Below are 19,325 nucleotides of genomic sequence, written 5' to 3'. Positions count from 1 at the left end.
TATTAATTGCATCAGTAGCATGGGATCTTCTTTGTGTGGGTAATTGCCAGGTTCTTGTGGCCTGGTTTGGCCTCTGTTGGAAACAGGATGCTGGGCTTGATGGACCCTTGGTCTGACCCAGCATGGCAATTTCTTATGTTCACACCAAAAGTGGTATTCCAAAACAAAATAAATGTTTACTAAAAGGCAAAATGGGAAAGTGTTTTCAGTATTACAAAGTCAAAAGTTCAGCTTGGAAATAATCAGTTTCTCACATTTCTCTAGTAAAAAGGTGAGAAAATTGGGACCTCCTCTTGTTGCCAGCAGGCTTCTGTTCCTTTAGAAGCCTGTCTGAGACTTACCAAATGGGAGAAAAGGACTTTTCTAAATAGTATCAAATACCTGGTTGATGTTCTTAGCCCTTTATCCTCCTGGATTAGGAAACTAGCGCCCTCCAGAGCACAGCCGGCAGCTGGGTTCCCTCCTGGAACCATTCCAACTAACTGAGGGGCCAATGCAATAAGACGTGCATTAAAATGGGCACTTGTATTAAGCGCCCATTTTCCTAATGCACGCACAGACACATCTCCTGGGCGCCCGATTCTATATTTTAATGAGCTGCTGCATTGAGAAGGATGCACTAAGGAAGAATTATGCGTCCCTAACACTCAAATGAATTGGGTACCCAGGAGATGTGGTTGTGTTCCCACAATTGCAATGGGTACTCAATAAGAGCATCCGTTCTAATCCCACTTGAGGTCAATTTCTGGACGTCCAACATGCACAATGGCAAGGGCAAGATCGGCCTAGAGCATATCTATTGTGCGTGTATATTGTGCATCTAGAACTTTGTATTTTTTCATCAAGCTGTTACATTATACCTTTTATTTTTAAACACCACAAGTAATAGGTGTTTAAGAATAATGGTAGGAACCACAAGGAACACTATTTCTTTAATTTCTTCTGAGCCCTTGACTCACGGATTGATTTAATGCCAGCTTCGGGGCTAAAGTTAAATTTTCCACATTAAAAAGTACATGTTGGGTGCCTAGCGATTTTTTTTGCATGGGGGGGGTAATAGCTTATAGCCTCATCTACATGGAATTTATATGTAATGAGCGCTATCGGCTAAGCGTTTGTTTAGGTGTGCATCTTGGATACGCTAATCTTATTGCATCGGGTGCTAGTTTAGCACATCCAAAAAGTACTTCCAACCACATGTAAATCTGTGCGCTAGGCTGCGCGCACTTTATTGCATCATCCTGTGAAAGAGCAAAACACCCACAGTGTAAGTGGAGATAAAAGGCTGATGGCCCTTGGTGAATCTCCACTGCTGCTCTGGTCAGTGACTCCTCCCAGTAACTCCATGAGTTGCCCCATACAGCTTTTGGACAAAGATCCACCCTGTAGGGGTTGGACCATGACTATCACTCATTCCACTTGCTACTCCCATGGACACACCCAGAGCTAGAAATGTCCACATTATAAGCTACCATGAGACCTAGGTGGCCTTACGTTAGTTTCAGCCTTCTGTAGTACTCCTATCTAACTTTAATCCTATGTGTTGTGTTGGACTGTTGCACCATCATCTATTCTTGAATATTTATTTGCACCTTTCTACTTGAGTTTTTATATCGCAGGCCTCTATCAAGCAGGTAGGTTCAGTTTTGATTTCTTTAAAAAGAGAACAAAGAGTACAATTTAAAGCACTGTGCACAATACATAAATTGATTCATGATGAAAAAGCGGAATGGCTCAACATAGCATTACGTGTACATGTACCACATAGAAATCTGAGATTGGCTAATAAAGCACTATTAACTGTTCCATCGGTTAAAACAGCTCGACTCACCCAAGTCAGGGAGCGAGCATTATCACTAGCTAGACCCACCTTGTGGAATACAGTGCCTCTTGAAATAAGATTACAGAGAAATTTCAAATAGTCCGTTACCTGCTATTAAGTTCACCTAGAGAATAGCCACTGCCATTAGCAATGGTAACATGGAATAGACTTAGTTTTTGGGTACTTGCCAGGTTCTTGTGGCCTGGATTGGCCACTGTTGGAAGCAGGATGCTGGGCTTGATGGACCCTTGGTCTGACCCAGTATGGCATTTTCTTAGGTTCTTATGTTTTTATGTTCTTAACTATTCAAAAGTAGTTTGAAAACCTGGCTTTTTAAACAGACTTTCTATAAAGAGAATGGAGAAAGTAAGTAAGTTAAAGCGGGCATCAGTAAACCAGCACCCAGCACTTAGTTCTATGTGCTCACCTGTTATTTTTAAATCTCTCTGCTAATATTAGATACAACTTTGAAATTGCAAGAAAGAATTACATGTAATCCAGCCTGGAAACATGTACAAATAGGACAATAGGAATGTGCAGCAGGGATGGATTCATCCCATTCGGTATTCGGATTCATCGGGACCCAAATTTGTTGCATCCATTCTCGGGGGACCCCGATCTGTTCATTAGTTACATATGTATTTGTTTCCGAAAAAAACCCCCATCCCAACCCTTTAAATTTAATTTACTACAACCCCCCCCCCCCCCCAAGACTTGCCAAAAGTCCCTGGTGGTCCAGCGGGGGGCCTGGAGCGATCTCCTGCACTCGGGCCGTCGGCTGCCGGTATTCAAAATGGCGCCGATTAGCCTTTGCCCTTACTATGTCACAGGGGCTACCGGTGCCATTGGTCTGCCCCTGTCACATGGTAGGAGCACAAGATAAGGGCACATAAGTAAGTTAAGAACATAAGAAAATGCCATACTGGGTCAGACCAAGGGGGTCCATCAAGCCCAGCATCCTGTTTCCAACAGTGGCCAATCCAAGCCATAAGAACCTGGCAAGTACCCAAAAACTAAGTCTATTCCATGTTACCATTGCTAATGGCAGTGGCTATTCTCTAAGTGAACTTAATAGCAGGTAATGGACTTCTCCTCCAAGAACTTATCCAATCCTTTTTTAAACACAGCTATACTAACTGCACTAACCACATCCTCTGGCAACAAATTCCAGAGTTTAATTGTGCGTTGAGTAAAAAAGAACTTTCTCCGATTAGTTTTAAATGTGCCACATGCTAACTTCATGGAGTGCCCCCTAGTCTTTCTATTATCCGAAAGAGTAAATAACCGATTCACATCTACCCATTCTAGACCTCTCATGATTTTAAACACCTCTATCATGTCCCCCCTCAGCCGTCTCTTCTCCAAGCTGAAAAGTCCTAACCTCTTTAGTCTTTCCTCATAGGGAAGCTGTTCCATTCCCCTTATCATTTTGGTAGCCCTTCTCTGTACCTTCTCCATCGCAATTATGTATTTTTTGAGATGCGGCGACCAGAATTGTACACAGTATTCAAGTTGCGGTCTCACCATGGAGCGATACAGAGGCATTATGACATTTTCCATTTTGTTCACCATTCCCTTTCTAATAATTCCCAACATTCTGTTTGCTTTTTTGACTGCCGCAGCACACTGAACCGAAGATTTCAATGTGTTATCCACCTAGATCTCTTTCTTGGGTTGTAGCACCTAATATGGAACCCAACATTGTGTAATTATAGCATGGGTTATTTTTCCCTATATGCATCACCTTGCACTTATCCACATTAAATTTCATCTGCCATTTGGATGCCCAATTTTCCAGTCTCACAAGGTCTTCCTGCAATTTATCACAATCTGCTTGTGATTTAACTACTCTGAACAATTTTGTGTCATCTGCAAATTTGATTATCTCACTCGTCGTCTTTCTTTCCAGATCATTTATAAATATATTGAACAGTAAGGGTCCCAATACAGATCCCTGAGGCACTCCACTGTCCACTCCCTTCCACTGAGAAAATTGCCCATTTAATCCTACTCTCTGTTTCCTGTCTTTTAGCCAGTTTGCAATCCACGAAAGGACATCGCCACCTATCCCATGACTTTTTACTTTTCCTAGAAGCCTCTCATGAGGAACTTTGTCAAACGCCTTCTGAAAATCCAAGTATACTATATCTACCGGTTCACCTTTATCCACATGTTTATTAACTCCTTCAAAAAAGTGAAGCAGATTTGTGAGACAAGACTTGCCCTGGGTAAAGCCATGCTGACTTTGTTCCATTAAACCATGTCTTTCTATATGTTCTGTGATTTTGATGTTTAGAACACTTTCCACTATTTTTCCTGGCACTGAAGTCAGGCTAACCGGTCTGTAGTTTCCCGGATCGCCCCTGGAGCCCTTTTGAAATATTGGGGTTACATTTGCTATCCTCCAATCATCAGGTACAATGGATGATTTTAATGATAAGTTACAAATTTTTACTAATAGGTCTGAAATTTCATTTTTTAGTTCCTTCAGAACTCTGGGGTGTATACCATCCAGTCCAGGTGATTTACTACTCTTCAGTTTGTCAATCAGGCCTACCACATCTTCTAGGTTCACCGGGATTTGATTTAGTCCATCTGAATCATTACCCATGAAAACCTTCTCCATTACGGGTACCTCCCCAACATCCTCTTCAGTAAACACCGAAGCAAAGAAATCAATTAATCTTTCCGCGATGGCCTTATCTTCTCTAAGTGCCCCTTTAACACCTCGATCATCTAACGGTCCAACTGACTCCCTCACAGGCTTTCTGCTTCGGATATATTTTAAAAAGTTTTTACTGTGAGTTTTTGCCTTTACAGCCAACTTCTTTTCAAATTCTCTCTTAGCCTGTCTTATCAATGTCTTACATTTAACTTGCCAATGTTTATGCTTTATCCTATTTTCTTCTGTTGGATCCTTCTTCCAATTTTTGAATGAAGATCTTTTGGCTAAAATAGCTTCTTTCACCTCCCCTTTTAACCATGCCGGTAATCGTTTTGCCTTCTTTCCACCTTTCTTAATGTGTGGAATACATCTGGACTGTGCTTCTAGAATGGTATTTTTTAACAATGACCACGCCTCTTGGACATTTTTTACTTTTGTAGCTGCTCCTTTCAGTTTTTTTCTAACAATTTTTCTCATTTTATCAAAGTTTCCCTTTTGAAAGTTTAGCACGAGAGCCTTGAATTTTGCACACTGTTCCTTTTCCAGTCATTAAATCAAATTTGATCATATTATGATCACTATTGCCAAGCGGCCCCACCACCGTTACCTCTCTCACCAAGTCCTGTGCTCCACTGAGAATTAGATCTAAAATTGCTCCCTCTCTCGTCGGTTCCTGAACCAATTGCTCCATAATGCTATCATTTATTCCATCCAGGAACGTTATCTCTCTAGCGTGACCCGATGATACATTTACCCAGTCTATATTGGGGTAATTGAAGTCTACCAAGCAAAAGCAAGAAGCAAAAGCCTTGCACATCAATAAATGTCCACATATCCAGCGTGCAAGGAAATAGTAAAGCAAGTCCACCTTCAAAGTTATAATAAATTTTTATTGATTAGCTGAAATTCTTCAATATTAATAGTGGCAACTCCATACGTCTTCAATAACAAATATTAAAGTCCCCCGACACGGTCCGTGTTTCGCGGTCGCTGCATCGGGAGGGACCCACAATCAGTATCATCTAAAACATAAAGATAATAAAGCTGATGGACCTAACAAAAATGGCTACACAGTTTCAATAAATTTTTAAACATACCTTGTACGTGCATCATGGAGCGCATCGGCTCACACGATTGAAAGACGATTTAAAGAGGTAATTTGGCGCCAAAAGACAGCAGCTATCGCGATAGATTCGTTCGTATAAGCCCCGCCCTCTCTATACACGGTTCAGCCAAACAAATGCCATTCTACATCCTTGTTTAATCCCTTAGGATGGACGGAGGAGAGCATAAAAATCCACTTCTGTTCCCGTCTACCTAAAATTTCTGAGTAATTACCTCCCCTAAATGGGGGAACAACCACCTCTAAGACTGAAAACTGCAATTCAGCAATAGTGTGTTGGTATTGAACCCAGTGTGTGACTAAAGGTTCATCCATCCTAAGGAGACGAATGTTTGAACAATGTTCTATAATGCGGGTCTTAATCATCCTGGAGGTCTTCCCCACATATAACATGGAGCACGGGCATTGTATAACATACACCAAGCCCTTAGTGGTACAGTCTGATGTATTGCAAAGTTTAAAGTGAGCCCCAGTATCAGGATGAATAAAAGAGTCTGAATGGCTGGTGTGTTTACACATTGTACAGTGCCCACAGGGGCCATGATGGCCCCCCCTGGTGTCCCTCAAATGTTTATTAAGACTAGCGTGTACTAGCTGATCCCGGAGGTTACTAGCTCTCCGAAAAGTGAAGCGTAATGATCCCTGGAAAAGAGAAACTAAAGATAGATTCTCCCAGTGTCTTCTTATCATTGTAGCTATAGCCTTACTCGCTGTTGAAAACGGTAAAATACAATTGAGACATGGACTGTCATCATCCATTGAAGGAAGAAGCAACCAGTCTCGGTTGGCATACAGTGCCCTTTTGAAAGCCTTTTTTACCACTCGTGGGGGGTAACCCCTTTCCCAAAACCGCTGAGACATCAATTGGGCTTGCTCTAAAAAATCACTCCGGGATGAGCATAGACGTTTCAATCTTAAAAATTGCCCCGTAGGGATATTATCTCTAAGGGGCTTGGGATGGCAGCTCGAGTAGGCTAAGAGTGTGTTTCTATCAGTCTCTTTCCTAAATAGAGTGGTAACGTACTTATCCTGTTCTACTGAGATCGTAATATCAAGAAAAGCGATTTCTGAGGCGTGAATGCAAAAATTAAATTGAATGTGTGGGTCTGGTTGCTTCTTCCTTCAATGGATGATGACAGTCCATGTCTCAATTGTATTTTACCGTTTTCAACAGCGAGTAAGGCTATAGCTACAATGATAAGAAGACACTGGGAGAATCTATCTTTAGCTTCTCTTTTCCAGGGATCATTACGCTTCACTTTTCGGAGAGCTAGTAACCTCCGGGATCAGCTAGTACACGCTAGTCTTAATAAACATTTGAGGGACACCAGGGGGGGCCATTATGGCCCCTGTGGGCACTGTACAATGTGTAAACACACCAGCCATTCAGACTCTTTTATTCATCCTGATACTGGGGCTCACTTTAAACTTTGCAATACATCAGACTGTACCACTAAGGGCTTGGTGTATGTTATACAATGCCCGTGCTCCATGTTATATGTGGGGAAGACCTCCAGGATGATTAAGACCCGCATTATAGAACATTGTTCAAACATTCGTCTCCTTAGGATGGATGAACCTTTAGTCACACACTGGGTTCAATACCAACACACTATTGCTGAATTGCAGTTTTCAGTCTTAGAGGTGGTTGTTCCCCCATTTAGGGGAGGTAATTACTCAGAAATTTTAGGTAGACGGGAACAGAAGTGGATTTTTATGCTCTCCTCCGTCCATCCTAAGGGATTAAACAAGGATGTAGAATGGCATTTGTTTGGCTGAACCGTGTATAGAGAGGGCGGGGCTTATACGAACGAATCTATCGCGATAGCTGCTGTCTTTTGGCGCCAAATTACCTCTTTAAATCGTCTTTCAATCGTGTGAGCCGATGCGCTCCATGATGCACGTACAAGGTATGTTTAAAAATTTATTGAAACTGTGTAGCCATTTTTGTTAGGTCCATCAGCTTTATTATCTTTATGTTGATGATACTGATTGTGGGTCCCTCCCGATGCAGCGACCGCGAAACACGGACCGTGTCGGGGGACTTTAATATTTGTTATTGAAGACGTATGGAGTTGCCACTATTAATATTGAAGAATTTCAGCTAATCAATAAAAATTTATTATAACTTTGAAGGTGGACTTGCTTTACTATTTCCTTGCACGCTGGATATGTGGGTAATTGAAGTCTCCCATTATTACTGCACTACCAATTTGGTTAGCTTCCCTAATTTCTCTTAGCATTTCACTGTCCGTCTCACCATCTTGACCAGGTGGACGGTAGTATACCCCTATCACTATAGTCTTCCCCGACACACAAGGGATTTCTACCCATAAAGATTCAATTTTGTATTTAGTCTCATGCAGGATGTTTATCCTGTTGGACTCTATGCCATCCCGGACATAAAGCGCCACACCTCCTCCCGAGTGCTCCTCTCTGTCATAGCGATATAATTTGTACCCTGGTATAGCACTGTCCCATTGGTTATCCTCTTTCCACCATGTCTCTGAGATGCCAATTAAGTCTATGTCATCATTTACTGCTATACATTCTAATTCTCCCATCTTACTTCTTAGACTTCTGGCATTAGCATACAAACATTTCAAAGTTTGTTTTTTGTTTGTATTTTCATTCTGCTTTTTAATTGATAGGGATAAGTTAGAATTTTTTAGCTCAGGTGAGTTTTTACTTACAGGCACTTGGACTACTTTTCTAATTATTGGAACCTCACTGTCGGGATGCCCTAATTCTAATGCAGCATTAGTATCCTTTAAAGATACCTCTCTCCGAACCATGCGCTGCTGAGCGACTGTCGGCTTTCCCCTTTGTTCTAGTTTAAAAGCTGCTCTATCTCCTTTTTAAAGGTTAGCGCCAGCAGTCTGGTTCCACCCTGGTTAAGGTGAAGCCCATCCCTTCGGAAGAGACTCCCCCTTCCCCAAAAGGTTCCCCAGTTCCTAACAAAACTGAATCCCTCTTCCTTGCACCATCGTCTCATCCACGCATTGAGACTTCGGAGCTCTGCCTGCCTTTGGTGACCTGCGCGTGGAACAGGGAGCATTTCAAAGAATGCTACCCTGGAGGAGAAGTTCATTACCTGCTATTAAGTTCACTTAGAGAATAGCCACTGCCATTAGCAATGGTAACATGGAATAGACTTAGTGTTTGGATACTTGCCAGGTTCCTATGGCTTGGATTGGCCACTGTTGGAAACAGGATGCTGGGCTTGATGGACCCCTGGTGACTTCTGAAAAGAAAGTGGTCCGTTTGGTTGACACTTTTGGGAGCATGGAGCTGGGGATTCGGCTCACAGCATCTTTTTAAAGCAGGGGAATGGGGGGGGGGATTGCGAGTGCCCCTGGCCCGGTACTTATCTGCATTTTTTAAAAATCTTGTGGCAGGGAGGAGAGATTGGGGAGCTACCAGCCTGCTAGTGTCTCTTCCTCCGTCTCCCCTCCCCTCCCATACACACACACGCGATCCAGGTAACTTTAGGATGCTATTTGGTTGACCAAAATTACCTGGATAGCTTTGTCCAGGTAGAGCAGAAACCATGACCTAGGAACATTCCCAGTGCTGCCTTTTGTCCCTTTATGCGGGTAATGAATCGACAAGACAAGTTACCTGTGGAACCGGAAAATATCCAAATGTCGGGTTTTATCTCTGTAATTCCAAAAGTCACCAGCATAAACCCTTTTGAGTATTGACCCCCTCCACCCCTGCTGTTTAGTTTAATCACAGATGATTATCTTCAAAGGAAGTGGGAATCAGGGGTGCTCTGATTACCCTCCCCACCCGCAGTCCCCTAAAAAAATGATAGGCTGAATTCCCACTCTCTCCACTCCCAAAAATATCTGCCAAGCCCAGTGGTTGGAGGAGCAAAAGGACCAATTCTGTTCTGAACTCGCTGACACGGAAGGAACCCAGAAGCTGTGTGGTAGTAAAACCAATGAGCAAATGTTGAGGAGCCAGACTTCCAAAGTCAGGATCATGCATCTGTTTTGGCGTGTTCATACTTCACCCCAATGCAGAGTGGTGCTTTTGTATAATTTTTTTTTAACTAATATCATGCATTTGAAATATAAATTATTTAGATGAAATGATTCAAGAAATCAGTGCTAAAAATACATGCTTGCCTCCAGAGTTGTGACGTGAAAGATCAGGACTGGATTTGCTTCAGTATTCTGGAACAGTGAAAAGGAAGAGAGGAGCCTGACCAGGAGATAACTACAGTTGTCCAGTCTGGAGCAGTATGGGCCAATAAACGTAATCTGGCTAACTTTGGAGGTGTATTCAATAGTGCAGCTGTGCTATTGAATATAGCCGACTGTTAGGACAGCTCTTTGGCCTGACCAAACTTAGCCACCTAAGTTATCTAACTAACTCAGAATCAGTGGCGGACTCACGATGTCGGACCGCCCAGGACATGTCACGTGGTCTGCCGAGTGCGGCTCTGTCACGGCCACGCACGGCAGACCACATGACTGGAGCGATCGGCCCACCGGGGGATGCCCGATCCCCCGATAGGCCAATCCGCCCCTGCTCAGAATATCAGAGTTAGCTGGATAACTTAGCTGGCTAACTCAGTTCCTCCTAGTGCGGCCCCTGAAAGCCCCCCCCCCTTTATTTATCCAGCTTAAATCTAGCCACCTATCATATTAGCCACTTCAGTTTAGCTGGTTAAGTGTCCAAATCTTCATTTAGCTTCTGCATGCTATTAGCCTGCACTTTGGAACCTGTACCCGTGCACTGTCCCACGAGCTGGATCAATGCAGATCAGTACATGTGCTAGGACTGGTTGGTGCCAGTGTTCTTTTGGGCCCCTGGCTTTTCAGTTTCAAGTACTGCATATTTATTGGCAATTAAAGCCTTGTCACAGGAGTTGAAAGCATGACCATATAAACTTGTAAAGGGAAGGGGGGGGGGGAAAGTTTGTAAAGGGACAAAAAACATATTTATTTGCTTAGGAAAGTACTCCACCAAAATAGAACTGCAATCACTTAAAGTGCAATGGAGCTGCAGCTTGTTAAGACAGGTCACTTTTAATCCAGCTAATCCAGTGCGGTCAGTAGTTGGAGCAAGTCTCTCTAATTTCTACCCGTTTTATCTTTGCAGGTGTGTTTGCTGATTGCCTTCCTTTCGGTGCGGTACTCTCTTTGGACGGATTACAGCGCGTACTGCTATTTCGAAGTTGTGACCATTTGTGACTTGATAATGATTTTCATCTTTTACGTGGTCTACGTTTTCAAAATTTACCGCTCACTCACCTGCCTGTCCTGGCCGCTTGCGGTAGGTGGAGAACTGTGGGAAGGGATTTTTTTTATTTTATTTTTTTGGCAGCCCTCTTTATAAAGATTTTTTTTTTTTTTTTTTACTTCTCGGCTAGAGCAGCGTGCAGTTACTGGGCCAATCCATTTTATATTTTTAGGGTTTGGTCCATTAGCTTTCATCAGAACTTTCTTCAAAATGGTTTCTGCTTGCCTATAGCAAATTGTTGCCATGAATAACTTTTTAAGAAGGTGGTTGGGATTATGCCTTCATTCAGCTTTAGGCAATTTATAACATCTGTAATGTACTGTGAGCAGGGGCAGCTCAAAGCAATCTGCTGCCTGAGGTGAGGGATAAGATGGCTCCCCCCTGCCCCAAAAGCACAAAACGGATCAGATCATCGAGAGGGTTATGGGGGCGGAGGGTCCCCTTGGACTCTGGCCCTTCTGGTGATTTCAAATGCTACAGAAAGGGGAAAGCAAGGGTCAGAATTCCCAAAGAAGTGTCAGACAGTGCATCACTGATGATGTTTCTTGGAAGCTGGCAATCCTGCTACGCTCCCAGGAACACTGCAACCTGCCTCCCACATTTCCGCAGCATTTGCCCCCTGGAGAAGTGGGAATTGATGAATGGTGGGGAGGGGTCTGTGTGTGGCACTCTCTCTCTCTCCAGGTCGGTGCCAGGATATGAGGTGCATTAGGCAAACTTTACACACTAACCCTCACCACACAAAATTTAAAAAAAACCCGTGCATTTATAATAACAGATTGTACATGAAAAAAGATATTCATAGCCTTCAGAGGTAAAAATATCACAGCAACATGTATATTATTTTTACATGTACTGTGCTGGTGCCAACAAGAAAACCCTGCAAAAAAGACATTTGGTATTAGGCCTATTGTAAAGTACATTTGGTGTGGGCTTGGCCCTCAGAAAGCCATGAGTAAGCTGAACAATGATGATTATAGTAAACCTATTATGATGTATTTTATGTTTATATTATAATCTGCTTCGTACAATCTTTACTATAAGCAGCCTAAAAATATTTTAAATAAACCTCCCAAAATAAAACCGCATTAAATGCCAGCACTCAAGCAGTAACACCCTACTTTTGAAGAGACACTACAATTATTATACCAGGCTCTAAAACACCAATACACCTCCTATTAGGAATAAGCCAGGCTGCCAGATTCCCACACAGAAACTACATACCAGCAGAATGTCATTTCGATCACACATGTAGAACACCAGACAAATTGACACCAATATAGAATAAAATATCAACAGAAATGTGCAGACAAAAACTGAACTGGAAACTGCAAGAAGCCAGACCTGTATGCAGTGCAACAATGTAAAAACAAACACCATCATTCCTCATAAAACAATGATTATAATAGTAAAACTATTATGATTATAACATTAATCATAATAGTAAAACTATAGACAAGGTCCAAATTCTGCTCCCCCGTAAAAGAGACTCTTGAACACCCTAAATATCTGGGACACCCATCTACAGGAGATAACTCAGCTACTCTCACAAATGTCTCTCTCCCTCAACCATAATAAAACTGAAATTTTATACGTAACAAACAAAGCCACCACAGCACTTAGCCACAACCGCACAGCATCCCAGATGGAGAATCAAAGTCACCACCGTCAAAGACCTAGGCGTCATCCTAGATGGCAACCTAAACCTTAAACACATCAACACAATAATAAAAGATGGATTCTTCAAACTTCATATCCTAAAAAAAAATCAAACCGCTTCTTTACACCCAGGACTACCGAACAGTCCTCCAAGCACTACTATTCTCCAAACTCAATCACTACAACGCCCTCCTCTTGGGCCTCCGGACCGCTTCCCTCAGACGTTGCAGCTATTACAGAACGCAGCGGCAAGATCACTCACAAACAGCAAAAGATCTGACCATATCTCACCGATCCTCAAAAACCTACACTGGCTACCTATACCATTCACAATACAATATAAAGCCCTAACTCTCATTCACAAAGCACTCTACAATGATAAGTTTGACTGGCTGAACACGTCCCTTCATTTTTACATCCCCCCCACCCCACCCAAAAGAACCTCCGCTCCACCAACACTGGGCTCCTTCCAATCCCTTCCACGAAAATGGCACATCTGACCACAACACGAGAACGTGCTCTATCTGTGACAGGACCATTGCTCTGGAACAACTTACCAACACAACTAAGACTGGATCCCACGACTCAATCCTTCAAAAAAACAAACTTCAAAACATGGCTCTTTCAAAAAGCCTTTCCTACAGCAACCTAATGCCCACCTACCACTTGCACTAAGAAGAGCATCCCTCCTCCCGCTGATCATCCAGTAATCCATTACACCTACCCCTGCCAACACTGCCCCCAGCAGCATCTTATGTTACGCTAAGTCCAGATTCCTATTAACACAATTTGATCATCCTAAAATGTTCACCTAGACCAAGCTCCCCCTAGGTCCCCTAGATACTCAATTAATATGAATATATACATAGTAATAACCAATCTTAAAGTTACTCTAATGCCGTTAATGTTGTCTCATGTTCTGTTCGAAGTTATTCTAAGTTATACTGTAAGAATGAAACAAGGAACAACATTGTTTCTAAGTTATATTGTAAAAAATAAGAAGCCAATGTCTTATTAGAACCACTGTTGCACTGGAAACCGATGTGATATTTCACATCGAATGTCGGTATATAAAAATAAATATAGTAATAGAATAAATATTTTAAAATGGCTGAACAGGACATCATTTTTTAAAAAATATTCTCAAACAAAATATTTCAAAACGCACATCAAATAAATTCATCAGTTAAATCTAATAAGAATAAAAAAAAAAAATTCCCCACTCTCCATACCTGATATCTTTTTATTTCCAATCACCCTAAAATTGTTGTGGATTGGGGGAGGGGGACCACACAAACATACAGACTCTCTCGCACACACCACACTCACATGCATGAAGGCTATCTTGCATACGGGCTCTCGCTCTCTCTCTCACACCCACATATACACAGGCGCTCTTGTGCGCACACACACACCCGTGCGTACACACAGCCTCTTTTGTCAGTCACCTCCTTCCCCAGCCCACTCTCTCATTACTGTTACTCCTCCCCCAGACTAGTATTTCTCTTGTCACTGTCATCTTCCCCAAGACCTCTCTCTCTCCTTCTCTCAGCAGTCACCATGAACTCCCCCCTAAGACCGGTCTCTTTCATTTACTGTTTTACTCCACCCACCTCAAGACCAGTCTCTTTCTCTCTCTTTCTCTCTCTGAGAAGCTGCTGCATATTTAGTATGTTCCAGCAGAAGTATCCCTGCAGGGAGTAAGGCCTGTAACCTGCCTACTCAATGCCTTTTAGGTCTCTTGCTCTGCTCCCCATCCTAGCAGCTGCCCTGCCCTGTCCTAGTCAAACTCCATAGTGTGTGAGCTGCCAGCCTGCTGCTGCTGCCTTAAAATCTTCTCGGCTGCAGCTGTCCTATTCCACCTCACAGCCACCTCACTGACATCCTGAACCCTTGGCACTCAGCTTTTTTTTCTTTCCACAGCATGAATCTCCGCCATACCTGAGAACTTCTGATTTCCAGTCACCCTAGATTACTGTGAATGCGGGGGGGGGGGAAGGAGGGGGCGAGAGACCAGATGTGAACACTTATATACACTCACACACACTAACACGTTCATGCTCATTCTTAAATGCTAACGCTCATTCCTCATTCGGACACATTCTCACGTGCTCACTTACAGCTTTATTTCTCTCATTTTCCCAGATACACACATCCTCACTCACTTCTCTCTCTCTCTTCTACACACACATGCTCACTCACCCTCACAGCTATATTCATTCATACTTTCATTTCTCTTTCTCCTACACACACACACACACACACGCTCTTTCCCCTCCCCCTGATATATTCCCTCCCCCATGCACACACCTTTTCTCACTCATATACACACACATACACATGACCCCTCACATATACATATATACACACACATGCACAAATACACCCCCTCACTGACTACCTCTTCCCACCCTAAACTCATCAGTAGCAGCAACCTCCTCTTGGGGATGATAGGCCTCCTTTTTCCAGCCAGTAGCAGCTGCATCTTCTACCGCTGCTTCTGCTGTTGGCCTACTCCCTTCTTCATGTTCTCGCAGGCCAATCTGAGGCATACTATTGGTTTACAGGTGCAGGAAGAAAACAGGAGGCCTCTAGTCACAGGGCAGGCAAAAGATAGGAGGCATTCAGTTGGCCTGTGTAGGCCAATCCAGACGCCTTCTAATCTGGCTGCTTCAATAGCGCAACAACTGCAAGGCACCCGGAGATTATGGGTGTTGGCCCAGAGGCTCTGCAATTCCATTAGAATTCCAGAGTCTCTGGGTCAAATCCGGAGAGTTCCCAGGTATGGTCCTCGCCTGGCCGCCTCCCCTCCTAAAGGCTGCTGAGACAAGTGGTCAAAGCAGCAGCAAAGGGGGGGACGCAGGTATAGGAATGTTGCTGCTGTTTTTTCTTTTTTTACAAACTTTATTTTGGAGGCAGGCATCACAACAGAAAATGCTGAGCCGGCGCCACATGACATGGAATGATCCACTTTTTTTTTTTTTTTTTTTTTTTTTTTAGATCATTATATGTGTACCACATTTTGTGAACACAGAGGGCAGCTGAGTGTGAGGCAGATGGCAGCCTGGCAGGGGCAAGCAGTGTGAGACGGATGCCACAGCAGCATTCTGAGAGATGCACTTTTTTACCACCTCACAATTCTGCCGCCTGAAGCAGCCGCCTAACCCTGCCTCATTATAGAACCGCCCCTGACAGTGGGGTACTAGCTGCTGGAGTTTTACTAAGTTACAGATCGATACTGTAACGTGCGGTTGAAGATTTCCCGTCCGTAACACACTGTGGGCGCACAATTCGGACGCGTAAGGCGATCCTGCGATACAGTCTCCAGTTTCACGCATCCTTAGCGCTTCTTAAAACAGACACATAACCCTTTCCGCACGCAGCATGTATATGATATGTAAATGAACAAATTAGCTGTTTAATGAAGGAATTAGCTATTCCCCTCCGATACTGTGATGCGCGCTCAGATTATCTCCTTAGTAACCCGTTGCCGCGGCCTTAACGTGTTAGTTTACCGCCTACCCTCTACTAGGTGTTAGTGTGGTGTTTGAACAGCTACATAGCGGAATGTACCATGGACGACTTCTATATATATATATATATTTGCAGCGTAAAGTGTAAAAAAAACAAAAATATGTATAAATACCTGTCTCTTTCCGAATCCCCCAGGCGTGCGGTCATCCAGGCGGCGGCGGGAGCTGGCGGGCGGGTGGGCGCGCGTTGGGTCCAGGCTGCCGGCGGGCGGGTGGGCGCCCGTTCATCCAGGCGGCGGCGGGAGCCGGGTGGGCGCGCGTTCGATCAAGGCGGTGGTGGGAGCCAGCGGGCGGGTGGGCGCGTGTTCGATCCAGGCCGCGGGCGGGTGGGCGCCCGTTCATCCAGGCGGCAGCGGGGGGCGGGTGGGCGCACGTTGGTTTCAGGCGGCCGGGTGGGCGCCCGTTCATCCGGGCGGCGGCGGGAGCCGGCAGGCGGGCGCGCGTTCGAACAAGGCGGCGGTGTGGGCGGGCGGGTGGGCGCGTGTTCGATCCAGGCCGCAGGCAGGTGGGCGCGCATTCATCCAGGCGGAGGGAGCCGGCGGCGAAAATGGCCTCTGGCAGCCCCCGCCGGCAGTAAATGAATGCGCGCCTGTGCGACTTCGGCGCTCAAGGCGTGACATCACGACGTCCGACGTCACGGCATGTGACTGCCTTAGCGCCGAAATCGCACGGGTCGCACAGGCGCGCATTCATTCACTGCCGGCGGGGGCTGCCGGAGGCCGCTTTCGCCGCCGGCTCCCTCCGCCTGGATGAATGCGCGCCCGCCCGCACTGCCTGAAACCAACGTGCGCCCACCCGCCCCCCGGCTCCCGCCCGCTGGCTCCCGCCGCCGCCGCCTGGATGACCGCACGCCTGGGGGATTCGGAAAGTGACAGGTGTTTATACGTATTTTTGGTTTTTGGTTTTTTACACTTCCTGGTGCCTGTCATTTCAATTGTCAGTTGAAATGACAGGCACCAGCGCACCCAGGTTACTGTATAGGCGCTGTATTAAGCGCCTATACAGTAAAATGGGTTGCGCGGGCCTAACCCTTCGCCTAACGCTTCACAGACGCGGCATGCATTTGCATGCAGTTAGAAGAGAGTATCGAGCGCTAGGTGAAGAGAACTGTGCGTGCGGGGAACGAGGGTGCGCCTGGCAATGCCGCACTCTTTCAAACGCGGCATAACTGTATCGACCTGTTAATCTTTGCTGAGATTGCCCTATGATACTGTATGTGTGTTTATATATAATTTTTTTTTTAACTCCACTCTGTCCCTGACCCCCTTCAGACATGTGTAGACCATAATTCTTTGCAGCAAGAGTCCAAATACCTTTATCATTTGTGCTTGTACGTGAGCAAAGCATGTCTTTCAAAAAAAAAAAAAAATCCTGAGCGAGGAGTTTTTGGGGTTTTTTTTACTTTTCTTTTTGGTGTTTGTTCATGTAGCAGTCACTGTGGTTTCCTGTCTGATACGTGCCCTAGAACTGTGACAAAATTTGCAGGAATTGACACAAGATAAGATCAGCGTTAGTCAAGTTGCCAAGAAAAAAAACTCCCAAAAGATGTCAGTGGCTACCAAAATCCAATGTTTCCACGGGGACAAATTCAAACTAATAAATAGTGCATCCCTTTAAAATGTAATAGGAGCACTCGTACATGGGCGTGAATCACAGCCAAAATGTCACATGGTGACACACCATTATAGCCATAGCTCCATGTAAATATTTTTCAAGTTATTTTATAATGCAGCTAATAGAATTCTTACATATAAAATGCACTTCATATAAGCGCTTTATGTTTTTATCAAAGTAGTCTTCTTCTAAGGGCAACTCTGGAAGATATTAACGCAATTCTCAAAAACAAGCAGTCTGCGTCATTTTGAAAACACTGTGCTGTGTTGTATTCTTCAAGCTACTTCACAAAAGTAGGAAGATAACGTTAATTCATCTCTTTCCTTATCTTGTGTCGCGCTAGTAAGGTTTTTCATAAAATTACTGGGCCATGATCAGCTGTCTGAGCACAGTATTCTGTGTTTATAAAATTGGACATTAAGCTTTTGTTGCCGCTGACACTGTGTGCCGATTTTTATATTTGTGGCATTTCTAAAGTGCCTTCAAGTTCTTATGGCTCTGGAAGAGGCAATATTTCAACATAGATCTCCAGTGAGGGGGTAGAGACTTGGGGGGAAACCCCCCCCCCCCCCCCCAAAGAAATCCCTATCTCATTTCTGTACTCTTCAGGTACAGGCTGAAAGGAAAAGCAAATGTGCCTGCATGGGGAGAGAGCCTGCTAACAATGCACGGTGCGGAGATCTGCTTTGCTGCAGCTGCCAGAGTACATAATCACAAAAGATTCTTAACGATTGGATAGAAAGAATCAGAGCGGCTATAATAAAAGGATTGGTCATCTTTATTTTCGTTGTTGAAAATGTATGACTACATGCAAGACTACAGTTAGTGTAGCTGGGTTCAAAAAAGGTTTGGATAAGTTTTGGAGGAGAAGTCCATTAATGGCTATTAATTATTTATTATTTATTTAACACTTTTTTTATACCGGCATTCGTAGGACACATCATGTCGGTTTACAAGTAACTGAGAAAGGAAATTACAATGAACAAGGGAGGGGCTAACTGGGTAGTATGCAAAATACAAAGGAAGAGAGTCAACAGCAGAATTACAACTTTTTGCATTAATCAATTTTACTTAGGGAGTAGCCACTGCTATTAATTGCATCAGTAGCATGAGATCTACTTAGTGTTTGGATAATTGCCAGGTTCTTGTGGCCTGGTTTTGGCCTCTGTTGGAAACAGGATGCTGGGCTTGATGGACCCTTGGTCTGACCCAGCATGGCAATTTCTTATGTTCTTATGCTATACCTCACCTGGCTCCTCACCCTCTGCCTCATCCTTAGCCACAATGGTGCACACAATGGCATCGTTCAAGGGGGAGTCGGAAGTTATGGGTTAACTGCATGGTTTTAGTTCATTTTTTAAATTTATTTATTTTTAATGAAAGAACCGTAATCCCGTGTTATATTGGGTCTGATTTACATTCCATTGTTAAAGAGAGCACTGAAATAGAAATGGCTGAGTGGGTGGAGAATTTATGGCTGGAAATTAAGAGCAAGAAAACTAGAGGGTGAACTAAAATAACCTGACTGGGTGTGGGACCTGCAACAGGAAATGATAGACCTGGTGGTTTTTTTTTTTATTTTTCTGCCATCATATGCTCTGTTTCTGTGATAAAGCAATACAGTTTTTACAAATTTTGTATTTCTCAAGATGATTG

The 19,325-nt window shown here is 44.0% G+C and overlaps 1 protein-coding gene across 1 annotated transcript in view; it reads left to right on the top strand.

Moving 5' to 3' along the window:
* CMTM7 (CKLF like MARVEL transmembrane domain containing 7) overlaps positions 1-19,325 on the top strand; it is an 80,138-nt gene that overhangs the window by 33,377 nt on the left and 27,436 nt on the right. The window contains exon 2 of the mRNA XM_029589411.1: positions 10,723-10,896. Within this exon, the coding sequence (XP_029445271.1) occupies positions 10,723-10,896 (174 nt within the window). The remainder of the gene's footprint in view (positions 1-10,722; positions 10,897-19,325) is intronic.

Source organism: Rhinatrema bivittatum, chromosome 2 (assembly GCF_901001135.1).
Source record: "Rhinatrema bivittatum chromosome 2, aRhiBiv1.1, whole genome shotgun sequence".
Taxonomy (NCBI): Eukaryota; Metazoa; Chordata; class Amphibia; order Gymnophiona; family Rhinatrematidae; genus Rhinatrema; species Rhinatrema bivittatum.
This window is presented reverse-complemented; position numbering and strand designations above follow the sequence as displayed.